The following is a 27072-nucleotide window of genomic DNA, read 5'->3' as shown; positions in this document are numbered from 1 at the left end:
TGATACTTATCAGGAGCCCATGCCTGCTTTAAAATAAAAGAAGCTTTATTACAAATGTTAAAGTCACAATACAGCATCCATATTGATATTGTGATCTTAAAGCATAACTCCAGGTTTCAAGCAACTTTGGTTCATTTTGAACAAGCTGGTCCAAACAAATTGGTTCATTAACACATGCTCCTGCTGGGTGTGCTGTATAAACTGTATGTAATATCAGCTATATACAGGGCTGTGTTCCAAAAGCAGCATGGGGACTTCCTTTCCCTCTCCCAGAAAAAAAAATTAAATCTGGCTGTGGTTGCTCATCCATTCATAGGAAGCATTGTATTTCACCAATGAATAAAAGGCTTCCTCTGAACGGCTAATGTGGAGATTGTGACATCATCCACCCATCTCTCCACATCAGCCAATCAGAGGAAGCTTTGTATTCACTGATGAAATGCAATGCTTTTGGTGAATGGCTGAGCAGCGCTCAGCCTCAGTCCGACTCAATTTTGTTCTGACAGTTGGATGGGAACTTCCCTTCTGGCTCCCAGAACACATTTAGCTGATGCTACCTATAGTTTATACAGCACTCCCAGCAGATGCACCTGCTAGTGAAGCAGCTTGGTATAAACAAATTATTTACAATCACAAGAAATCGGGAGTTAGGCTTTAACAATTTTAATTTACACATCCAAGAGACACCGCTTCAGCTTACATCACCCATAGTAATGATTGGCCGTACACTATCTTTAAGCTGGTATATGTTGTGCTTATGCAAACTTGCACACGTGTGAAAATCCTTGAATGTGACTTTTGAACATCCAGGGATGCACACAAGTTTGCGCAAGCACAGCGTATATCCACATACAGTTAGTATACAACGATTACTATGGGCGACTGTATACCGCAGGTGTAAAAATACAGCTGCAATTGATGTTGGATGCCTGTGCGTGTTCATGAGGCCTAAGCAACTCTCCAGACATTACAAAGAGTAATTGAGGGGTGGCCTGGAAAGTCACTATTTACTGAGCCAACTCTATTCTGTTTAGAAATACAAAATGGTAACACAAAATAAATACATAGTCAAATATAGTAACAAAGACAATTAAATAGACTATATATTTTAATATAGCGTAACAATTTATTAGTAACAACAACCTAACAGATTATGAGGATTGACAATTTCACAAATGTTGTGGTGAATCAGTATGTCCATCCACAAGTATTTGTGAACACTTACTGTCTCGGTGGGCAGCAGATATTGTGATTTATAGATTTACAGTATCTTCTGTTGACTCAGTAAACATGCGAATATGCGAATGTTGAGTCACCCTCGAGCCTTCATATTCATTGATGGAAACAATCGTTTTCCAAACAAAGAATGCCCTGATGACCTCTGCTTCTAGAAATTCTAGTTACCTGGCAGTCATATAGGACACAGAACAAGTAGGCAGATAAGGGTGTATATGACTTTCATTATCTGCCTACTTATTCTGGGTCAGTGACTCAAATTGGTGAGGCCAAGTAGGTCAGCATACCAACCAGACAACAAGCATTTTAGAAGGCTGGCAATAAAAACTCTTATTTCTCTCTGGAATTGTTTACTTTAACATTGGTCTTTTTTTCTAAGTGTCTCCAAGAGTTATGTTGTCCAACAGCAACCAATCAGATTAAGGGATATACAGTTGTGCTCACAAGTTTGCATACCCTGGCAAAAATTGCAAAATTGTGGCAATGAAATTGAAAATATGACTGATCATGCCAAAAAACTTTTATTTAAGGATAGTGATCATATGAAACCTTTTATTATCACATAGCTGTTTGGCTCCTCTTTACAATCACCCAAACGGCCCTGATCAAACGTTTACATACCCTGGAATGTTTGGTCTTGGTACAGACACACAAGGTGAAACACAGAGGGTACAATGGCAATTAAAGGTTAATGTCCCACATCTGTGTTTTTTTTAAATTACAATTAGTATCTATGTATAAATAGTCAATGAGTTTGTTAGCTCTTACATGGATGAACTGACCAGACTAGATACTGAGCCATAGGGAGCAGAAAGGAACTGTCAAAAGTGACCTGCGTAACAAGGTAATGGAACTTTATAAAGATGGAAAATTATATAAAAAGATATCCAAAGCCTTGAATATGGCAGTCAATACTGTTCAATCACTTAATAAGAAGTGGAAAATTTGGGGATCTCTTGATCAAGGTCAGGTAGACCAAGAAAGACTACAACCACAACTGCCAGAAGAATTGTTAAGGATACAAAGAAAAAAAAAAAAAACAACACAGGTAACCTCAGGAGAAATACAGGCTGCTCTGGAAAAAGACATTGTGGTTATTTCAAGGAGCCACAATACCAGGATACATGGAACAAAAATGAGCTGAATGACAGAAAGAAGCCTTTACTGCACCAATGCCACAAAAAAGGCTGGATACAATACCAGCAGGACAATGATCCTAAGCACAAGGCCAAGTAACCCAAGTTACAGCAGAAATAGGTGAAGGTTCTGGAGTGGCCGTCACAGTCTCCTAACCTTAATATCATTGAAGCGATCTGAGGAGATCTCCGATATGCAATCCATGCAAGACAGCCAAAGACCTGGAGGCATTTTGCCAAGATTGGGCAGTTGTAGCACCTGCAAGAAATTGAGGCCTCATAGACAACTATTACAAAAGACTGCACACTGGTCACATCGGGTACGAATTGGCATGTGATTTGCATGCTATGTGACTTGCAAATCGTATGCCAAGTCGCACCCTATTGTCAGCTATTAGAGTGGTCATATCGGTGCGGTTCCGACTTGGTGCATGCACTACTTTTGGTGCGATTTGCATAGACATCTGTGTCAGATGTCTTGCAAATCGCACCTCAAATCAGCAACTCACCCGACTTTGAAATTGTGCGACTTCACTGTAAGTCACACGATTTCAAAATCAGCTTTGATGTGAAGGGGGTGTAAAGGGGGCAATGCATAGTATTAAGAACTAAGGGTATGCAGACTTTTAAACGGGGGTCATGTCATTTGTTTACTTGTTGCCATGCTTTGCTTTAAGATTGTGCCATTCTGTTATGACCTACAGTTGAATATGAATTCCATAAGAAATCAATGAAATGTGTTTTGCCTGCTTACTCATGTTTCCTTTAAATTGCTGTACATTACCAGTTCTCCAAGGGTGTGCAAACGTTTGAGCACAACTGTAACCGTTGGGATCTGAAAGTGTGAAACTCATTGGATGTTGGGGGACAATACAGTTCTTATGTCTGACGTTAATAAATGAGGACTCCTGTGATGATATGACAAAGTAAATAAGAAGCATGTTCTCTGCAGAATGGAGAATCATTTGCTGCTTGATGAACTAGCGAGTTACATGTTCTTCATCTGAGCCATGAGCTCCTCCAGACTCTGCTCTGAGTCCTCCACAGTAACTCCTGATGTGGGTTTCTGAAGACAGAATCAAACATATTTCATGAATAAAACTATCTACACTTTCCATAACTTATATTCAGTATTAATAATATTCACGAGGGGGCACAAAAAGAATAACCAAAACAGTTTCATGTTTCAACTCTAATTGAGGGCCTTATCTGATAATAAGGTTCTCTATTCAATAATGTACCACCACAGTAAAGGGCCCTGATGCAGAAGAATTGCCAGACCCTATTATTAAAATAAATCCTTTGGCTTAGTGTGAATGTATGCCTTTGATTAGCTACTAGAGGACATAGCATGCAGCCTGCTTATAGTGGAATGATTCTTGTAACCTCACACGGTACCAATGAAAGTAACAGGGACTGATGGAAACTTTTATACATTTACAGATTTCCAACACCAGGGAACTTTCTAGAAAGCAAGCTTTAAAGGCTAACTCCACCCCTGTCCCTCAGCATATGTTCAAGACTCCTTCCACACACCTGCATCATTCATTCACAGAGATCTGTGAATGAATGAACTACAAATCCCAATTCTCATTTCAGCAGTAATTCTCAATGGAATACAAATGCCTTTATCACCGCTATCATAGTCCACTAACATTTACTAAAACTAGCTCTTTGGCTGAATGGATACAGGCAGGGAACTGGAGGAAGAGTTTTCAGGGGCTTGATATTGTACAGGCAGGGAACTGGAGGAAGAGTTTTCAGGGGCTTGATATTGTACAGGCAGGGAACTGGAGGAAGAGTTTTCAGGGGCTTGATATTGTACAGGCAGGGAACTGGAGGAAGAGTTTTCAGGGGCTTGATATTGTACAGGCAGGGAACTGGAGGAAGAGTTTTCAGGGGCTTGATATTGTACCCGCAATCCACTGATCACAGGGGCAATGCTTTGCAGACTTCTGCAAAAAAATAAATGAATGCACATCTTTTTTCCCCCATCAAAAATATGTACATTTATTATATATATATATATATATATATATATTTAATAAAGATAAACTGAGCCTTTAATAGCAGCAGTTTTTACACCCTGCACATCCAATGGCCCAGTTCCCAGTAACATGTACATTTGCAGTACTGGTTTTCTTGGTGTGATCTGAGTAGCAGAAGCACCTGACAATTCTATCACACTTTGACACAGGATACGCCATCTCTGTCTATGCTTATTTGCACATCCTCCTGGTGACTGATGTGGAGGCAGGCTTTCCATGGAGTTATTGGGCTTTTATGGCCACTCTATAATTTGAGGGTCATATCCATTTGGTAAACTGCATGGCTCTACCACCTGATGTGCAGTGTTTTACATCTCACAGAATTGGTGTTGGGATCCTAGCCTTTGGATGAAGAGTTTGCATTATTTTTTTTTCCATTTATAGACTTAATATATGGATTTTATCAATACCACCTAAGCCCTGCATCAGAATACCCTTTACTTTGTATTTGTTGATCAAACAAGTTTATGCTGGCTGCTTTAGGGTGGTTTATATAAGTCAAACAAAAAAGAAAAATTCCCAGCTCTAACTTGCCAGCCAGCCTGCAAACAAACCAAATTAACCTGTCTATGTGCCTCTACTATGGAGGCTCTTAAAATTGGAGAGTTAGGAGCTACAGAATATCAGGGTGTCGTGATGAGGCTCTGTAGCTTACGCATGTTTTTGCAAATGTGTGCTAACTAAACCCGTTTTTAATGCATACTGTTAGGTTAATTCGGTTTGTTTGCAGGCTGGCTGGCAAGTTAGAGCTGGGAATTTTTCTTTTTTGTTATTTGACATGCGTCACCCTTCCATGTGCTCCTTGCTGTGAAGGCCAGTTATAGACTGGGGAAGTGACCAGTTTTTGTATAGTATGGTTAATCGAAGCCCAGTGAATATTTTTGTGTTATCACATTTATCACAATAGCTTTAAAGTGGAATTCCAGGCTACTGCCAAACTATGATTAAACCTGCTCCCATCCCCCTTCTAAATACTATTCTAACTGTGAAAGGAAGATGCTTTCCTGTGAAAGGAAGATGCTTATACTTACCTATTCTGAGGATGCTCAAGTCTGGTCATGTAATCTCCCTAGTGACTGACTTCAGGAAAGAGGCGAGATCGCTGACAAAGGCTGAAATGCTTGGGTGGAGACGACAACCATAGACTTACTATGGGGCATCAGTTGTCGGCTGTCCCTCCTCTCCCCTGAAGTCGCCACTGGGAGCTGATCCCATTACTGGACCAGAGAGCCCTCAGAATAGGTAAGCATAAGCATCTTCTACAGGGTAGTTAGAATAAACTTTTGAAGGGGGTGGAAGCAGGATTAGGCATAGTTAGGTAATGGGCTGGAATTCCACTTTAAGACTGAATATTTGGACTCCCTAAAAATTCTAGTCTTCACTCAGAAGTCAAGAATGGTTTGGTTGTTTTACATTTGTCAGTTTGGCAAGTTTTCATTTAAATCACACTAAAAGAACCATTTATTGCTCCTGTCTGTGCATTTAAAAAGTATCTTCAAAGCAGTAAATTGATACATACCGTAACAGGAATTGTGTATGCTACAGTGATTCCCTCTGGTAGAACAGGGACAGGTCCAGAAGCCTCCTTCAACTCTTCTTCAGAAACCTCAGATACTAGCTCAATTCCTAGAAGTCAGATTACAGTTAACTGTATTAGAAATAAATTGTTGTTTCTGCTTCAGCAAGATCACAGTCAGTGCTGGTAAAATACACTAATAAAAGAGAGGTTTTTGTATCCAAATATGTACACAACTTACAGATATCAAACAAAAGAAATGTGGAATAGTTGCAAACTATCTCTCAGTAAATCATCTATCTTCACACTGTTCAGAACATATTCTACATGTTAGCTTAAAGCAACCCTATCAGCTTAGCAATCAAGATCAGCACTGCAGAATTTGATTAGTTTTGGATGTCTGTGTCCCCTGCCACATGCCCTACTTCCATTGTCCAAACCCTACATCGCTGAACAGGTTCACTTAACGTCTTCCCTCCCCAACAGCACATACCTTTCTTTCACTCTCCTGCCTAAGAGGAATACTTGGTGCTTGTAGGTATGGTAAATGTGACTGGATTGCTCAGTGATGTAACTGCACTTTTACATGGGACTGTAACAACTTGGAGTTTACAAAACCTTAAACCAATTGTAAAAGCGATTTTTAAAAAAATAATGAACAGGTTTATACCTTCCTGCTATGTGCAAAGGTATTGCACAGAGCTGCCCCTTAATGCTTCTTTTGAGGTCCCCCACTGGCGTTCTCCTCTCCCACGTATGCTTCCATAGCAAGCCGCTTGCCATGGGGGCACACATCCAAGCCAGGCTGTCTGCATCCGCAGACACACAAAGCATGGCTTGGCTCTGCCCTTCATTCCCTGCTCAAGGGATATGACTGAGAGCAGCAGGAGCAAATGGCTCCCACTGCTATCGGCAAAGCCTATGAGACCAGGGAGAGGGGACAGAAGACCTCCAGTCAGGCACAGAACTGGATCGATGGAGGAGTCAAGTAGGCGTTTGTTTTTTTTTTTTTTTACCATAATGCAGAGAATGCCTTAAGATAAAAAAAAAAACAAAAAAAAAACAAACTGGAGTTTAGGACCAACTTAATCGCAGGTCCATGCAGCATACCCCCCAAAAAAAGGAGGTTTATTGATAAAACATCAATTACAGTGACAAAGCTAACGTATAAACACTCTGATGAAGACAGTAGGTGAAGTTGGGGGAGTTAAGAAAACTTGTTGCTTTTTCCTACATGAGAAAATAACAGGTTCATTATAATAAATGTACATTACTCTTGGTTTAGGTCATTACCCCAATTGTTTTCCTCATGTACAACAGGTTTTTCTTCTTTGACTACAACTTCAGGTTTAGGCTGTGCAGCTTCTTTTAACTGGATAACAAACAGTTTTACAACACATTAGGGAAAATAAATGCCTATACATGAAAACAAGCAATGTAAAAACAAACAAAAAACATATGAGTGTGTGTGTACATGTATTTTTGAAAAATAATAATAAAAACAGGATAGTAATAAAAAGTCTGCAGTCCTGGGAGGGGGGGGGGGAATAGATTAGATTATGGTCCTATTTGAAGATGTGAGACATGTATAGGAATGCAAAACCCATTTAAAGCAGGAAATAGACTGCAGTGCTGAGCTGTGTATTCCGACAGCAGGGAAGTTTATAATAGTGTGGCGTGGAGGATCTCCCCCCTAACCCCCCCCCCCCCCCCCCAACCACCTTGAATGTGTGGATGTAGGAAAAGGGTCCGTCTTATTTGTTTAACTCACTGGTTGAACAAGAAAAATTGCCCGTGTATAGACAGTCTTATATGGCTGTCAGCCAGATTAGATATTGCATATTAGATCAGTAGGAGAACTTTTCAGCATCAGAGGAACACTAGATGCTTTCTTCTTATGGACTTAGCAGGACTGTATGTCATAGAAAACACATATCATTTACGAGCTATAGCACTAAAACAATTTAAAGAAGCATAAAACATGTCAGCATGTCTGCATTGAACAGCAAAGACATGCCTATACATACACGTTTACCGGACCACTACAAATAGGTCTACCTTGAATTCTGCTTGCCGTTGCACACAGTATCTGTCACTGCAGGATGGGTTAGGCTTCATGGACATAGTAGGGAAGTAATCCTGCATTGCATTGTATCCCAGGTAGAAGCTCACCGTGCCAAAGTTTAGGAGATATCTACAGAAAAAGAGCAGGTTACTGAGATCCTACAGGCAAGAGATGTATCAAGCTAGAACATTAAATGGCTATGTATATATCCTCATACTAAACCACATTTATGTGTAAAATCATAAATGGAAAAATATGTGAATTCTTTAGCATAAGTTGGAGGGTCCCCAGCACATTTGCAAGCTTGACCAGCAGGTACTTGATACTAGTGGTGGACATGCATGCTTTGATTTCTTTATCCTATCAATGTGCAATTTAACGGCAATTTGCAAACAATCAAATAGCCATAACTTCCCTTTATCAATTTAGATTCAATTTTGAGTGGATTTAAACTGAGTTGATCAGCTAGGACAGAATATTATCAATTGTTTTGCATCAGTAGGCACAATACATTAGTATTTAGATTGATTGTACTATGAGGTTACATGTTGGAAATAGATGCAATTGATTTACAGTTGTAAGCTACACTCCTATCTGAAACTCAAAAGGTAAGGTCCTGCTGGTTCACTCCCTCTCCCAAGCCTGTAACCTTTGTTACAGGTTTTTTTTTTGTGTAGGGGGAGTACCAAGGCGAGGATCATGTCCCTTGCCCTGACCCCTCCTGGGAGATTTCACACATCCCAGGAGGCTGCACGATCATTCAAAAGCACCACACAAGCTTGCGCATCTACATTGATGAGGCAGCTGTGGTTTTCTCCCGTATTCAAGATGGCCAGGGACCCGCAGAAGTAAGAAAACCCAGCTTCAGGAAGACAGCGCTGGACACAAGGCACTGGTAGGTACCTGATTTTTAAAAGGCAGTAGCTGCTGCCTTAAAAATGAAAACAAATTAATGTGCTGCTTTAAGTAAATGCACATTTGTGTGTGTTAAAACATGCATTAAATGTGCATGTGTTTACGCACCACAGAGGTATAAAGGGGCCCTGAGTGTTTTAAAACCCTTGCTTCTAAGTACAGTTTGTAATTATATATGGAGAAAAGATTTGCCTGCTACACTTGCGGACTTTGCATCTTGTTTTGCAGTACTTTACAACACTTGTACTTTACTGCTCCTTGTGCCAATGCAAGCCTGTAAATGGCCTGACTCACTGAAAACAAACACTGAAAACACTTAGTGGCTGACATGTTAATTGCCAGTTGTTAAGCAAGGTGGTTTGATCGGCTGTATTGGAATACAGAGGTCCCTCTAAAATCTAATCTACAAAACTCAAACATGTAACAATCTGAAAGTCCTCAATTAAGTTAGTAACAAATAACCTCACAGGAGCTAAAAGGGTGCTAGCTCAGAGATGGCAGGCCTCAATAATCCCTTTTTCAGGAGGTCAAAAATCAGGTCTCTCAAGTTATGTTTTATGAAAAACCTACAGCAAAGCAAAATGATACTATGGCTAAACTTCAAAGAGTATGGACCCCAGAGATTGAGTCTTACATGTGTCCTACTTTTCCGATATTCTCTAACAGTATGACTGCTTTTGTTCTACGAAGTCAGCTCTATTGGAAGACCACCTATCATGCTTATATAAGCATGCTGAATCAGACTATAACCATTGCTCTCTTCCTGAAAAAAGGATCAAACAACCATTGCATGCACTTCCCTTGACTAGTTACCTCTTTTCCCCCCTATATCTACTCCTCTACTGGCCCCTTTCACAGCCTTGAATGCCCGTCCTCCAGAACTGTTTTTGTGTATTTCCCAAAAAAATGCAAGGATGCGGATTATTATTATTGCCATTTATGTATTTGTTTATAGTTGCACACCAATTTTCAGCCCCTCTAAAGGGTGTGTTTATAAAAAATTTGCAGAGATGTTTGTTCTGAGAAATGTACATTCATTCTCTGTGAATGTATGCACAATTGAATGTTACTAGGCTATTTTCTCTCCAGGTCAGATGTTCTTCATTCATAATGATAGTTTGAATCAGTAAAATACCACATTATGGCCAATAGATGGAGCTGCTGATCATAGGAAATAAATATTTGACAAGAACAACAAAACATATTCAAAAAGGTAAACAATATGGTTATAACTCATACGTACTCACTGAAAATACACTGTAATTTTTTTTTAACATCTAATTTAACCTCTGGGGTCCTTTCTTGGTTGCTGTGCAAGTGTATGATAAAAAGTTATGTCCAGTTCTATGAAGTGACTTACTTGAGAACATTCTGCACAAGTATTCCAGCTACAACTCCCATTGTGGTGGGCAGACTGGCCGCACAGACACCGGCACGCTTCAAAGTCTTTTCATCAATGTTTGCTGCAACTACTAAAGGAGGTGCACACTGAAGAAGAGAATGGATCGGGATATAACAAATTATAAAATATAATTAATGTATAGTAGCCGGAACATAAAACCTGCTGTATACTATTCATCACCACTGTGTGAATATAGTTGTTACAATGTTTGGATAAATAAAAAAAAAAAAAAACAAATCTAGAAACAATACTTTTTTCTTACTGTATCAACCTTCAGTATAAAAAACAAAAAAAACAAAAAACAAAAGTTCTACATAATAAAGGACCTGATATGTGGAGCCGACATTTAAATTGGAACTAAACCCCTCATTTTAACCATTTCTGAAAAAAGTGACATACAAGGCATGCAGTGAATGATAACTGTCACAGTTGTTTGTGTTCTCAAACTATCTGTCTAGACATCAAATGGCTGGTGTCATAACTGATTACAAGTGCAGCACAGTGGCAACTGCAGATCCAACAGCATACAATGACAGCTTCCTTGGATGTAAATGATAGGAGGGGTTAGTTTTACTTTAATGACCTGCCTGATGTCAGGCATCTATGCTCAACTGCAATTGTTTTTTAAATAAATCCCTCAGATTATTTTTTATCAGTCTAGCCATCAGGTCTAAGAACTAGGAACACACGTAGCTGCCCTTTCCAAATTCTCTGTTGCCAGATTACCGTTCTCATGGCAAGTCGGACTGCGGTCACCAAGGAGTTAATGCATTTTTATGTGATCTGTAGCAAGTTGGGAGGGAGATGGCAAAATGTTTATTTCCATTGTTTGATGGTTTTACTGCATCCTCTATGGTAATACATAGTACAAAAAAATCCCTAAAGGAGTATGAGCTACATAGGATTTTTACAAAAGGTACCACACCAGTAATACATTACTATATTAATTTTGTATTAAACATTTCCATAAAAATTCAAATGAATTAGAAAGACCCAAGTGTTGGGTTCAGATATGCATTTGGGCTAATGTAAGTTTACACATGTTGATATTGCAGTATTTGGCAACATACATTTCATTAGTGTTGTTCCTGATATATCATGTTAATAGGGACCTGGACAGAAGAACATCTTCGACACATTTTACAGGACAAAGCCTGCTTCTTCAGGAAGAACCAACTATTTTATGTCTGCTAGAAATACTGAGAGTATAAATAGCCATATAAAAACGAGACATCTGGATTGATGTCACCACAAATAGATGGACCCTTGGATGTCACACCTCCAAATGATCTGAAGGACTGAGTGTTAAATCCAAATGTTCTTTCAAAGACAGGAGGGAAGGATCTGGGTCCTTGCCATTATGATATATCAGGGATGACACGATTGAAATATATGCTGCCAAATGCTGTAATATCAAAATGTGTAAACTTACACCATGACATATACATACATACATACCTTAGATTGTACGCCCCTTGAGGGTTAGGGACTGATGAGAATGTATAATATATAAGTAAAGCGCTGCGTAAATTGACGGCGCTATATAAGTACGATAAATAAAATAAATAAATATCTGTACCCGACACTAGAGTCTTTTTAATGAATTTGAATTTTTATAGAGGTGTTTAATAAAAATGTAATATTTTAATGTATTACTGGTATGGTACCTTACCATACTTATTAAGGGTTTTTGTACTAGTAGCAAAAGGTATGTTTTTTTTGTATAATTTAGATTTTAATTTTCAAGAAAACAATTAGAGAAGACAGTCAAGAATATGGAGTAGTATTGTGAATGACCTTATTGGGCTTTTATAATAAAAGTTAGTGTATATACCAGGAAAGATGCTTTCAAGATAGCTTTATCCACTGAGAAGAAGGAGTCAAGAAAGAAAAGCAGGTAAAAGAGGAAAAAAGACTGGAAGAAAATAAAGATGGACGGTAATATGAAGGGCTAATCACATCACAGCATATAAAAGGGGGTAATCACAAGGTCAGAATACATGTTATCCATTAATGTGTGATCAGAGCAAATGTGGAATAACAAGGGAATAATGGGAGAGATCCTCCCCCAGAATGAAGAGCAGATAATGTTAACCAACATCAATTCCTTAGATGCCAAAACATTTAATCTTATGCTGAATTCCAGTCATTACATAATAAGAAATATGTGTGACATACTGCAAAGCAGGCTGTTTCTCCAGGTTTAACAAGCTGAATGTGTCCGGATACCGCATTTTCACTGACTCCAGATTCCATCCAGATTTGTTCCAGTTCATTGCATGCCTTCATGAAAGAAAGGTTATAATGCAGTATATTATAACTCGCAGTAAGCAATGAATTATTGTGCTGTTTGTGCTAGAATCATCATTTTCTTTATGTGGAGGAAATAACAAATACAATGTGAAGAACATTAAGATCACCATAAAACATAGGAAGACTCAAAGTAAAAAAAGGCCTTTATTTCTGTCTGCAATCCTGGGAGTAAGTCCCACTCACTTTCTCTTCTTAGGACAATGTTGTCACTAAAACAAGAAGTGTGAGAAAATCTCCCCAAGTCCTCATGCACACTGGACGTTTTTACAGCTGCTGTTTTTGGCTTTTGACTTTTTTTCTACAGCATGTTGTTATCCTATGTGTCCATGCACACAGACTGTAATCAATGTTTTTTGGATGGAAAAAAAACCTCAGAACTAGTGGGTTTTTAGGAGTTTTTTTGCTGTAAAAACGCTCTAACGCTGAAATGTGCGGCAAAATGTGGTAAATTGCAGCAAAGCAGCGTTTTTGGACATTTTTTGACCAAAAAAAGAAAACTAAAAACCGCAAATGCGAAAAAAATGCGGCTAAACGCTAATACAAAACCACTGAAAAACGAATGTGACTTTACACAGCTAATGTTACCAACGTTATTAAAATGCCCAGTGTGCATGGAGCCCAATAGTGCTGCAGATAACAGTTAAAATTAACCAAAAGTTCTATCTTTTGTCTAAATGATCCAAAAAAAAAAAAAAGGTTTTAAGAATACTGCCTAGAAGAACCAATGCTTGCTTTTTTATAGTATGTATAAGGTTTACACCTTATCAACCTGCTCGTATCAAACTAAACTATAGTGCATGTACTTTGGGCAATTGCAGGAAAGAGAACAATTAATCTGCATGACAGATGAACAAACGCTGCTCGAGCAACATTCGTTCATCTGTCACATTGGAGCCACTGGAAGCATTTCAGGATGCCAGCTCCCTCCTTCTGCATACCGGCGGTGTAACCTTTCTGTAGTCCTCACACAGAAAGAAAGAGTGAAAAAATGGCGTAATATTCTTTAAAAATTAGTATTTAGCCAAAACAGCAAAAATGAAATAAATTAAAAAAAAAAAAAAAGGAAGAGCTCTCCAGTCCCAGAGTTGAAGTATACTGCAATTACCACATGGTGTTTACATATTATGAATAAATGTAGAATGAAGCTGTAGTATAGACTGTATAATGTCCTTAGTGGTGCTATTATATAGAATATTGACAGAAGTAGTTCTTACAGTGTTAATTGCCATGCGCGCTTCAAAGTTGTCAACACAGCTCAATACGAGGTCTACTGGTTCCCCTTCTTTTAATCCACCTTTGCTGATTAAAGAAGAAAAAAAAAAAACAGAAAAAAAGAAAAGAAACAAAAAACGTTTAAAAACACTTTTCCTGTGTATTAAAATTAAATTAAATATATACCAACAGCAAGGCCCTGTTCACAACTGGGAAATGTGAGGTGGTGCTTTTTTTGTGTGTTTGTCACCAAAGTAGCTCCTGCACCTTTGTTTGGCAGTGAGCCTTGCACATTTTTGCAAAGCGCATTTTCTCATGCAACTGCTACCCAAGTTTGGGGTGCCATTCCCGTAAAGACTGAGATTGAGCTCTGCAGTCACTTTTATAGAAGTTGTTTTCATATTTTGGGTCACAATCCTGCGCAATGATCTTTTGTCTCTTTCGGTCAACTGACTATGTCGACCTCGCTTATGATTATCAGACAATGTTTTCCCAGACACTGTATATACGTCTTCTTAACCTTTGATACTGTATCTCACGACACCGCAAATAAATTGGCAACGTCAGTGACAGATATCACCTGCTAAACAGGCACCAACAATGTGCCCTCTTTGAAGCTCAGTAAGCTCTGACATGACTCCGTATCATTAGCAGTGCACGCAGTGAATGATGAAAGTGAGGCTTCCCACCTGTTAGCTAGGTGTCTCATCACACAGCAGAAGCATTCAACATGAAACATGTCGCCACTTTCACATCTGCAAATCATGTGGTGTATTAATTTCTTTGTCTAACCACTGTACTTCTAAACCCAAGGACGAAACTGTGATATATTTCAGGTTACCATTCTTTGGATGTTGTGGCTGCATTAGCAGGCAAGTACAGAAAAATACCTGTAAATCCTGCCAGAAACCCAGTGTGATTGTAAATTCCTGTGCACTGAACTAAATATCACTGTGATCAGTCTTCCCAGCTATCAGCTGTGAACTACAGAACAGTTTTACTGGGAGATGACAAGAGGGGTAGGCGTCTATAGTCCCCTTCAGGACAGTAGCCAGGGGTGAAAACCTATGATAGAAAGTGCAAAACACCTAGTGAAAATAAAGTAAGAAAGACCTAAAAAAGAAAACTAATGCAGGCACTTCATCTAAGGACTGCTAGGATTCTATATATTACATTTGTTTTCTTGGGTTTAGATACTTTAACCACTTGCCCTCCTGAGGATTTACCCCCTTCCTGACCAGGCCATTTTTTGCGTTACGGTGCTACGTCACTTTAACTGACAATTGCGCGGTCATGCAATGCTGCACCCAAATGAAATCTACATTCCTTTTTTCCCACGAATTGAGCTTTCTTTCAGTGGTATTTGATTGTTTGTGCATTTTTGCGCTATGAAAAAAAAAAAAAAAAAGCATATCCAGTAAAAAAATTAAAAAAAAAAAATCAAATTTCGTCATAAATTTAGGCCAAACTGTATTCTGCTACATATCTTTGCTAAAAAAAAATCCCAATATATGTAAATTAATTGGTTTACGTGAAAGTTATAGCATTTACAAATGGCGGTATATATACTGGAATTTTTTTATTTTTTTTTACTAGTAATGGCGGCGACAAGCGACTTATAGCGGGACTGCGGTGGGCATTCTGACACTGGGAGGAACTGACTTGGTGTCACCAATACAGTGATCAGTGCTTAAAAAAAAAAAAAAAAAAAAAGGCACTGAAACTGTACTAACGGCACTGGGCAGGAGGGGGTTTACATGAGGGGCAATCAAAGGGTTAACTGCATGCTGGTAGTGCTTTACTGGGGGGAGGTGTGTTGATGCTTCACTGTAAGCACACAGCTCTGGATGGCTGTGCTGTGCACAACCATCCAGAGCAGTGTGCCGAGCCGACAGGGAGGAGGACTGTTAATAAACAAAGCAGCCCTCTTCCCCGTCTGAGATCCTCGGTAATCACCGGCCAGGACCCGGTGACAGAAAGCAGCGAATGGCGGCACAGGTACGGCGCGCGCACCTCCTACCTGGAAATACTAAAAAAAACACACACACACAATTTTGCACACCCCTGCCCCCCTGTAGCAGTATTTCTGCTATAGGGTGGCGGGGAAGCAGTTAAATGCTTTGGAATTATTGCAACTGCATATATAGAGGTAATCCCAAATTGTGTAGAATATTTTTGCATATATCTTCCGGATAAGTCCTGCACTTTCGGATAAAATCTGCACTTGATTCACAAGAAATAAGCCCTTATTACTTTTTGCTCCGACATATAACAGTGCCATGCAAATATCTATGCAAGTTAGATCTTTAAAGAAGTATGGCCAAAGTTTTGCCATACTTTTCCTGTGGGTCACAGGAGTGCACTTATGTGACCCAGTTTCAGCCAACAGCGGGCTAAAGTCTGATGTTGGCTGACATCACAGAGCCACTCCAGGCTCTGCAGGGATCCCGACACTAAAGTCAGGATCCATCCAGATGTTTAACTGGCAGCTGGCTCAGCCTCTCAGCGCACCACAAGAGATAAAGAAGCACATACAGGGTCCTTACCTTATCCTGTCCATAAAATGCTGGAAATTGTCCATGGTTGTTATGTTGTAGTTGTGAACTTCAAATTGGACATCAGGGTTAATGTTCCTATGAAAGAGTAAAAATGTGCCCTTGTTTAACACTAAACATGCAAATCACAAATTATTTCACTTATTCATTTGCTTTAGGAAGTTTTTCATTGATATTGCAAAAACAAGAAATCCCATCAAAGTGATTATGTAGGACATTATGAAAATCTAAAATTATATACACACAGCATCTCCTACTGCAATCTAGGAGGTGAAAGAAAATGGCATGCTGATAAAAGTGAAGTTACTTTTGAACTCTATGAGAAAATGACAATCCTCTTCTAGTCAGATACATAGATAAAAAAAGTTTATCAAACATTAATCACACTTTCCTAGCTGCTGCCACTTCTTTCCAAAGTTCTGAGTGTATAGAGTCCTCCTGATACAGTCGCTTGATTGGTTCCCACATTGTAAAACAGAAAAACTGCACAGCATAGCACTGAGCCAATCAAGTCCCAGGAAATGACTTATTTAGTTCTTGTATAGTTCTATACAGTAACAATATACAAGCCATGTTTCAATTTGTTGCCAATTTTAGAAAATTGCAGCAAGCATAAGGCTGAACTAGAAAGGAAATTTGTTAATACTAAATTACACAGGACTTGAGTAACAACTGCAGATTAAACAAAATGCCAAAGTCAATTTAGACTTTAGAAAAAAACTTTAGCAAAAATTTAGAAAAAAACTCTAAGCTGTCCATCTTCCATAGAGAAGAACTGAAGAGAAGACTAGGTAAGGATAGATATACTGTACATTATACAAGACCAGGAGTTGTGCTACACATAGCGGTGTACAGCATGTGGAAAAGACATCCATTATGTCTTTAGGTGGGCTTTGGTTGACAGGATAGAATGAAACTGGAGCCCTTGTGCTATGCCATACCCCATGTAGTGTACAATTCTGTGAATTATCCATCCATACTCTGCACTGATGATTGCCAAATAGTTGTATACAGTTTGGTATAAATGGATTTATAACCACTTGCAGACCGGATGGCCCGTAAAGGCACAACAATGTATCTGTATGTTGCTGGCCTCTTCCAGGTACAGGGAGCACAAGTGCCCCCACCCATTGCTATCTGCTAAAGTTTGTACAAAGAAGTGCAGAAGTTTGTCTGCAGGTCGCAGCCAATGATTCATGGCCGGGACCTGCTGATCGGCTGTGTCCAGTCACAGTGATGAGCCCTGTGTTGACAATCAACACATGGCTCTGCACAGAGGGAACAATCTGTTTCTTTTCCCTGAAAAGCAGGGAGAAGAAGCAAAGCAATTTTTGTAAATAGCAGCACACATTAGAAAAATTAACACTTGTTAGACATACACTTGATTACCCAAGATGCTAAACCCTTCCCACTTTCCAGCCAGTGTCACTAGTACAGTGACAGTGTATAGTATTATCACTGATTACTGCCACTGGAGTTGTCAGTGAGTCAGTTCCCATCCAGTCAGTGTAAGACTGCCCGCCGTACTAATCACAGTCCCACTAGAAGTCACTGATCACTGCCATTAGTAGAAGAATACAAAAAAATTCCATTATATACAGTTAGGTCCATATTTATTTGGACACAAGCACAATTTTAGTTTTGTCAGGTATTTACCAAAACATATTCAAGCTATAGTTATGTAATGGATATGGGCTGAAAGCACACACTCTCATGTTTAATTTGAGGGTATGTACATCCAAATTGGAAGAAGGGTTTAGGAGTTACAGCTCTTAAGATTTGCCATCCCCCCTTTTTCAAGGGACCAAAAGTAATTGGATAATTGAATCAAAAGCTGTTTGTGGGCTACTCCTTCATTATTTCTTCATCAATTAAGCAGGTAAAAGGTCTGGCGTTGATTTTAAGTGTGGTATTTACATTTGGAATCGATTGCTGTGAACCTACATCATGTGTTCAAAGGAGCTGTCTATGCAAGTGAAACAGGCCATTGTAAGGCTTCAAAAACAAAACAAATCCATCAGAGATATAGCAGCAACATTAGGAGTGGCCAAATCAACAGTTTGGTACATCCTGAGGAAAGAAGAATGCACTGGTGAGCTCAGCAACATAAAAAGGCATGGACGTCCATGGAAGACAACAGTGGTGGATGATCACAGGATCCTCTCTATGGTAAAGAAAAACCCATTCACAACATCCAGACAAGTGAAGGACACTCTACAGGAGGTGGGCGTATCATTGTCAAAGTCTACAATCAAGAAAAGACTTCACGAGAGCAAATACAGAGGGATCACCACAAGGTGCAAACCATTTATACGCCTGAAGAATAGAAAAACCAGATTAGACCTTGCCAAAAAAAATCTAAAAAAGCCAGACCAGTTCTGGAAAAGCATTCTTTGGACAGATGAAATGAAGATGAATCTGTACCAGAATGACGGGAAGAAAAAAATGTGGAGAAAGCTTGGAAGAGCTCATGATCCAAAGCACACAATGTCATCTGTAAAACATGATGGAGGCAGTGTGATGGAATGGGCATGCATAGCTTCCAGTAGCACTGGGTCATTGGTGTTTATTGATGATGTGACAGAAGACAGAAGCAGCCGGATGAATTTTGCAGTGTTTAGAGATATACTGTCAGCCCAGATTCAGCCAAATGCAGCAAAGTTGATAAGATGGCGCTTCACAGTACAGATGGACAATGATCCAAAACACACTGCAAAAGCAACCCAGGAGCTTTTGAAGGAAAAGAAGTGGAATATTCTGCAATGGCCGAGTCAATCACCTGATCTCAACCCAATTGAGCATGCATTTCACTTGCTGAAGGCAAAACTAAAGGCAGAAAGACCCACAAACAAAGAACAACTGAAGACAGCTGCTGTTAGAGTCTGGCAAAGCATCAGAAAGAAGGAAACCCAGTCTTTGGTAATGTCCATGGGTTCCAGACTTCAGGCAGTCATTGCCAGTAAAGGATTCTCAACAAAATATTAAAAATTCATATATTTTATTTATGATTATATTCAATCGTCTAATTACTTTTAGTCCCTTGAAAAATGGGGGGGTTGGCTAATCTTAAGAGCTGTAATTCCAAAACCATTCCTCGAATTTGGATGTACATACCCTCAAACTAAACATGAGAGTGTGCCCTTTCAGCCTACATACATTATATAACTAAAGCTTGAATATGTTTTTGTAAATACCTGAAAAAAACTAAAATTGTGCCTGTGTCCAAATATTTATGGACCTAACTGTATACCATAGCTTGTAGACACTATAAACTTTCACTCAGTTCATTTAATATATACTTATTGGGATTTGTTTCGTTTTTTTTTTTTCACCAAAGACATGTAGTAGAATACAGTTTGGTCTAAATTTATGAAGAAAATTGATTTTTTAATTGGGTATGTTTTATAACAGAAAGTAAAAATATTTTTTTTTTCAACATGTTCGGTCTTTTTTTTGTTTATATAATAAATAATAAAAAAACTCAGTGGTGATAAAATACCACCAAAAGAAAGCACTGTTTGTGTGAAAAAAATGATATAAATTTCCCTTGGGTACAGCGTTGCATGATCATGCAATTACCAGGTAAAGGAACAAAGTGCTGAATAGCAATATATGGCTTGGTCATAAAGGAGGGAAAACTTTCCAGAGCTGATGTGGATAATATTGGACTATATTTGCAATATACAATACACCAGTGGTTCTGGATGTGTATGTGGCCAATAGAGCATAAAGTAATGATTTGCATGGCTTCATCCATTGTCCTAAAAAGAATAATCCTCTTATTCTTTAGATATGTGATTGATAGGTGGAGACGTACTGTAAATACCTTCTGTTTTAACCACTTTCCCTCCTGAGGATTTACCCCCCTTTCTGCCCAGGCCATTTTTTGCATTGCGGCGCTGCGTTACTTTAACTAACAATTGCACGGTCACGCAACGCTGCACCCAAATGAAATTACGTCCTTTTTTTCCCACAAATTTAGCTTTCTTTTGCTGGTATTTGATCACATGTGCGCTTTTTATTTTTTGAGCTATAAGCAAAAAAAGACTGACAATTTTGAGAAAAAAACAAAAAAACAAAACTATATTTTGGACCTTTTGCTATTAAACATGTCCAGTATAAAAAAAAAAAAAAAATCAAATTTAAGCCAAAATATATTCTGCGACATGTCTTTGCTAATAAAAAAATCCCAATACGTGTAAATTCAAAGTTCAGTGCCGAGTGGTTCCCAGCTGCACTGTTAATACAGGAGATCACTCACTCGGTATTGGCGCCATTCACAGAATGTCTTGCATTTTTCTCAGTTAATGGAGAGCGTTATACAATTGGACATGGTTGGACATCATGACATCACTGTTCTGCTTCTTCCATTTGTCCAATTTGAGAATGTTTTGCATTTATTGAGAAAATGCACAATGTTTTCGGAATGGCGACCGTGCTGAGTGAGCGACCCTCTGTGTTCACTATGTAGCAGGGCAGCCACTCAGCACGAGACCCAGAAGTTAGTGGAGATCACTGTAGTAGCCATGTCTTCTACAGTATCTTTCAGTTTCCACAGGGTAAATTTACACAAACCTTTATGTGCATTATTTTTATATATTTTCATACTACAACAAATGTCTGTGACCACACATGCACGTTGATTTTTCGTTCAGATAAGAAGTGACAGAAATTTTCACCCTTCTTCATTTGTTCAGCTTACTACAGTTCGTAGATAACCCCATCAACTGTTAGAAAATTAAACAAACATTTAGAAAACAATAGTTTTCTAGTGAAAATCCAATGTGGACTTGGAGCCATACAGTATATGCCACCACAACAGCCAATACAGAGACTAAGGGGTTGATTTACTAAAATTGGAGCGTGCAAAATCTGGTGCAGCTCTGCACAGGAACCAATCCGCTTCCAGGTTTTATTTTCAAAGCTTAACTGAACAAGCTGAAGTTAGATGCTGATTGGCTATCACAGCCTTTTTTAACCAGGGTGCTTTCAGGTTTCTACAGGGGTGCCTTTGAAAAATGCTTAAAAATTGCCCAAAAATTGTATACAAGTCAGTGGATCAAGCCTGCCTTTTAGTTACTCATCATTACAACCGTCCAGCTGCTGACGTTCTAACATCCAATGATGTCATCGGTTGTTAAGAAGGATGCCGGGTGCCTGCACAGCATCCTTGTTTGCACTCCCCTGCAATCAGAATAGTTGAGTGAGGGACAGAAACACCGAAATACTAGTCAGTACCAGTGTGTAAAGGTGTATTTTCTTTGGAAGAATAAATCCCCTCTTACATTGGGTGTCCCACATGTGGGGATGTTGCTGCGTTATTTAAAACTATTAGTTTAGTTTTTCACATTTTGGAATGGGGTGCTTTGAGATTTATGCATCATTTTAAAGGGTGCCTTGACTGAAAAAAGGTTGGGAAACACTGGGCTACCACGCACAGCTGGACCGACCAGATTTTGCCCTCTCCAGTTTTAGTAAATCAATCCCTACGTATCAGGTATAAGCTATAAGCACAAACAAAGTCAGAAAGTGTTCACTGTAAAACAACCACTGTAAGAGTAGATACCTCAGTGTGTGCTCCGCGGCTTCCACTTTGCTGAGACCTGCCTGGTGTGGCTGGAAAAAGAGTCTGTTCATGTTTGCCAACTCTACCTTATCATAGTCAAACAGCAGCAGCTGCAATGAAACCCAGAATAAATATCAAGACGGTCTGAAATTTAACATCATGGGAAATCACAGTAAAATGTAACAAAACAAATAAATCTTAGAACCAAGTAATATCAAAGTATAATTCCAGGTTTCATATCACATAATATAGTTTGTCTGGGCCAAGCTGGCCAAACTATTTCCATTATAAGACTATACAGTCACCGCGTGTACTCTAATAGACTGCAGTAGTATTAGTTACATACTGTAAATGGGGCTGTGTTCCAGGAGCAGTACGGATAACTACCTGTCTGCTGCCAGAAATAAAGAGAGTTGGACTGAGTGCTTTTCCACCATTTAGGAGAAGCCTTGTATTTTGATCAATATATACAAGACTTCATCTGCCAAAGTGGAAATTATTAATAAAAATACAAGGCATCTCACTTAACTTTGGAAGCAGACAAGAAGTTGCCCCCACTGCTGCTGGAACACAAGCCTCCTTACTGTAAGCAGCTAATGCTACTACAGTCTATTACATCAGACACAGCGACCACATAGTTATGCAATGGAAATAGTTTGTTCGAATCAGTTTGGCCCAAACAAACTATTAAAAATGAAATTAAACTTGAAGTTTTATTTTAAGAGTTCATGCTTAACTTGCTTGCTGTTGTTCCCGGTTGCTTCCACTTTGTTATAATACCACTAACAGTTGACCTTGGAATACTTTGTAGCAAGGAAATTTCACGTGTATAGTGTATGTTTTAGTATATACACACACATATACACTAAATGCAAGCTTTACAGTGGTTTTAAACCTTAGACATAAAATATAAACAAATCATATCCTGCTATAGTGTGTACTTGTTTCAGTTAGGAGCACTAAGTGTCATTTCTGTCTGCTGCCTAGTTCCTCTGCTATCAGCATGAATAGCTTCTGACAAGTTTTACTGACACCAAGAGAAAAATGGTGAGGGGGAAGGGATCTCTAGCAGATTGACAGTCTCAGCTCCTGTGAGCTGTGTGGAGGGGTTGTGTCTCTTCCCTCCAAGCAGCTCTCTTCACTGAGCTCTGCACAGTGTAACTTAGGCTCTCCATCCCTTTATTCTGAACTCTTAGACAAGCTTTAAAATTCAGCAGTTTGAATAGATGTAGAAAAGAGATGACTGCAGATAAACAGGGACAACTTATGTAGGAGGATTTGTTATCTCTGTGTATCACACGAGGCCAGTCACTTCACTAGGTATATGTTAGGGTTTACAACCACTTTAAGCTACTAATATAATAATCAATTTCCTCTGACTTTAGTTTAGATATAAACATCCATGTTAGTAAAACAATTTATTTCCTGAAGCGATTGTATACACTATTTTGTGGTTAATGGACAACTCCATCTCAATGTTTCTAGCTGAGATTTCTCTCAACAAAGCTCTCTGAAAGTCCTAATCAATATACTCCCATCAGCATCTCTTTGTGTTGGGATGAGAACATTTAAATATTCAAGACAAAGAAAATACTCCATAGAGCAAAGCTGAAATGTCAGATACAGGAAAATAACATATACATTTTAAAACACAGGACAAAAAAGGTTTTTATAAAACATGAATGTGTTTTCACTTTCAGTCATCTATAGTGAAAGACTCAAAAGAAATAAAATTTTACCTGCTGGTCCGGTGATTCATGTACAAACAAAAACGTGCATACAAAAACAATATGCAGAAACATTTGACAGAAAAGCACTTCTTGTCTTGTATTTTTGGCTGTGATTCCCACTCCTGTATGAAGCCCAATTTATGGGTGTTCCTTTGGGGGGGTTTTCTTGCAAAGCCCACTAGCTACCAACCCCTCCTGCTATCATTACTCTATCCCTCCTCCTGCTGCCAATCTCATTCTTCTACTCTTCATTCTGAAAATCTGTATTCAGTCCCCTTGCCTCCTGCAGCCATTGCTTTCCCCCTCCTCCCACTACTTATCTTGTTCTCCCTTTTACTGTCATTCCCCCCTGCATAAGTACTGACAGTGCTCGTCTCGACCATACATCTGCTGTCCTAGAAAAGTGCTGTCACTAATTAAATATTCATCTCCTTGTCAGCAGCATGGTTGGACAGGGTTATGGTAAGGGACTGTGCTACTGGCCATACTAACGTAGGATCTAGAACACCAAGAAAGACAGGGACAGGAGTAGCGATGCAAAACTTGGAAAGACTTCTTTTTGTTTAGCAAAACTGAATGCAGAACTTTTAAAATTGTTAAATAATCAAATTGGTATTACCTTACCAATGCCACATCTTGTTAGCATTTCTGCAGTGACACTGCCAACTCCACCAACACCAACCACAGCCACCGTGTAACTGCGAATTTTCTAGGAAAGAAATGGTTGAGATGAATCAAATTGGAATTGTTGGTATCACCATCATCTACATAACCCAGATATGATTATTGTACAGAAAACAGTCAGTTCACACTTCAAAAGGATAAGTTCACCTTTTAACAAAAAAATTAGAAAATTGACATTTTTCTTGCATCTACTCAGCAGATCGCTGGTGCCAGGCAGATCTCCTGCAGACTGTCAGTGTGTCCGTGTGCTCGTACTTCATAAGAGCAGGCAGTTTAACACGGACAGGAAGAATTAATAAGCTACAACAGCTCTCATTGAGAACTACAAGCCAACATCTGTAAAGGATGTCAGGACTTAATAGTTTCCCATTCACAGAACTCTGTGAATGAATGACGCAGCTGGGCGAGCAGAGCCTACGTTTTTTTTAATTTTTTAATTGTGACAGCTAGTAGGGGCAGAATATTACCTGCTAGCTGTCACAATGGGAGATTGGGGGTGGGGGGCGAGAGCCACAGTAACATGTTACACCCTGAATATGGGTAATATGTGAACTTATTCTTTAATATTCAGTTTTCTATCCTACCTCATAATCTTCCACAATTCCCATCCGTTTCAAAGCCATTAACCGACTGAAAAAAAAAATATATATATAAATTAGAAATTCAGCAGAGTAAGTTATATGGAATACATATTCGGAAATGATTGGGAAATTCTGAATGAGAGAGGTAAGAAAAAAAAAAAAAAAAAAAAGGTGACACCCTTGAACTTAGGGTGAGAGGGACAGAAAAAAAACAAGGTGAACCAACCCATGCCCCCCCCCCCCCCACTCCCCAGATTCTGTGGTGAGAATGAAAAAAAACAAAAAAAAAACAAAAACACACACAACTCTTTGGATCTCAGGAGGAAAGGGTTAAAAAACAGGATGACCCCAGGATCTCAGGGTAGGAAAAGAAAAAAACAAGGATTTCAGAGAATGGTTAAAAAAACTTTTAGGGTAAAGGGGCAAAAAAAAAAAAAAAAAACGACAGGATGAACCCCTGGATCTCAGGATGCCTGGAGTACAAGAACAAGATGATTATTATTATTATACAGGATTTATATAGCGCCAACAGTTTGCTCAGCACTTTACAATATACCGGGAGACAATACAGTTCAATACAAGAGGGAAAGGAGGGCCCTGCTCCTTGGTGCTTACAATCTAGGAGGGAGGGGCTAGTTGTACAAAAATTAGTAACTGTGGGGGATGGACTGGTTGGAAGAATAGAAGATTCCATTATTAGCTGAGGGCAAGATAGGCTTCCCTGAAGAGAGAGGTTTTCAGAGATCACCTAAAAGTGAGCAGAGTAGGCGATAGTCGGATAGATTGGGGTAGAGAGTTCCAGAGGATGGGGGAAGCTCTGGAATAGTCCTGGAGACGAGCATGGGAGGAGGAGACAAGGGAGCTAGAGAGCAGGAGGTTATGAGATGAGCGGAGAGTACGGTTTGGGTGATATTTGGAGACAAGATCGTTGATGTAATTTGGGGCAGAGTTATAAATGGCTTTATACGTTATTGTTAATATTTTGAATTTTATCGGTTGGGCAATGGGAAGCCAGTGGAGGGATTGGCAGAGAGGGGTGGCAGATACAGAACGGTTAGTTAGGTGGATGAGTCTGGCAGCAGCATTCATGATAGACTGAAGAGGGGATAGCCTGCGATGAGGTAGGCCAGCGAGGAGGGAGTTACAATAGTCAAGGCGAGATATAACAAGGGAGTGAATAAGTGATCCCCTGGATCTCAGGGAGAGAGGGGTAAAAAAAAAAAAAAAAAAAAAAAACGGGGTGACCCCTGGATCTGATGGTGAGAGGGATAAAAGAAACCCCCCAAAAAAATCAAAGTAAGATGACCCTCAGGATTTCAGGGTGAAAGGGGCAAAAAACAGGGTGACCCCCATGATTTCAGGGTGAACGGGCCAAAAACAGGTTGACCCCCCCCCCAAGGATTTCAGGGTGAAAGGGGCAAAAAAAATGGTGATTTGAGGGTTAACGTGGCAAAAAATAGGGTAAGCCCCAGCATTTCAGGGTGAAAGGGGCAAAAACAGGGTGCCCCCCCCAATCAAAGTGTGATGGGAAAAAAAAGGGGTGACCCCTGGGTGTCAGGGTGAGAGTAAAAAGCAGGATGTCCCCCCCAGGATCTCAGGGTGATGTGCCCTGGCAGTGTCTGTGATATTATGGGATGTCCAGTCACCTGTATGGGTTGGAGTCCACCACCTCAGCACTCATCTTGTCTATCTTGCTCCTGTGTGTGTCCTGAGTGCTCCTCACTCTCCTCAGCTCCTCTTCCAGTTCTCTGATCCTGGAGTGCAGCTTCTCCACCTCACTGCCAGAAGCCATGTCTGCTCGCTGCTCCTCCACACACTGCCACACCCCGGGGACTCACAGACTGGTGTCCCCTGCCAGCCCTGGGCTTGCTGGGTTCTGTAGTTCCCTGCCAGCTGCTGCTGTACAGTGTAAGCCGGCTACAAGTGCTTCCTAAAGACACGTCACAGCCAGGAAGAGGTGTGTGCACTGCTCCTCTGTCTGAGGTAATAGTCACTCTCCTACTCCCTGTCTATGGGATTACAGAAGCCGGTATTTCATATGTGTTACCACTTAATGCAACGTCTACCATTACAATAAACCCCACAACTATTAATGCGCGCTATTAAGAATGAC

General features: G+C 39.6%; 1 protein-coding gene across 1 annotated transcript; it reads right to left on the bottom strand.

The window, feature by feature from the left end:
• Window positions 1-24: 24 nt before the first annotated feature.
• UBA5 (ubiquitin like modifier activating enzyme 5) lies at window positions 25-27010 on the bottom strand. Its single transcript, XM_089672534.1, has 12 exons — window positions 26606-27010; window positions 24963-25008; window positions 24314-24403; window positions 21965-22074; window positions 16390-16476; window positions 13846-13930; window positions 12497-12601; window positions 10277-10404; window positions 7995-8130; window positions 7230-7308; window positions 5940-6046; window positions 25-3438 (listed from the first exon to the last, which is right to left on the bottom strand). The coding sequence occupies exons 1-12, from the start codon at window positions 26749-26751 to the stop codon at window positions 3361-3363; spliced, it is 1197 nt and encodes a 398-aa protein (XP_089528660.1). The 5' UTR covers window positions 26752-27010; the 3' UTR covers window positions 25-3360.
• Between the last annotated feature and the right edge of the window lie 62 nt (window positions 27011-27072).

This window comes from Staurois parvus, unplaced genomic scaffold (genome assembly GCF_062004578.1).
Source record: "Staurois parvus isolate SC_StPar_1 unplaced genomic scaffold, SC_StPar_1.0 ptg000130l, whole genome shotgun sequence".
In the NCBI taxonomy this organism is placed as follows: Eukaryota; Metazoa; Chordata; class Amphibia; order Anura; family Ranidae; genus Staurois; species Staurois parvus.
The sequence above is the reverse complement of the archived record's forward strand: the minus strand, read 5'-3'. Positions and strand labels throughout refer to the sequence as shown.

Bases quoted from the DNA above. Each gene is read 5' to 3' on its own strand.
- UBA5 (XM_089672534.1), bottom strand. From the start codon at position 26,751: ATGGCTTCTGGCAGTGAGGTGGAGAAGCTGCACTCCAGGATCAGAGAA. The intron at 12,602-13,845 runs GTAAGAACTACT...TCTTTCATGAAG, and splicing joins CGCGCATGGCAATTAACACT to GCATGCAATGAACTGGAACA. The intron at 6,047-7,229 runs GTAATGACCTAA...TCTGACTTCTAG, and splicing joins ACATGAGGAAAACAATTGGG to GAATTGAGCTAGTATCTGAG.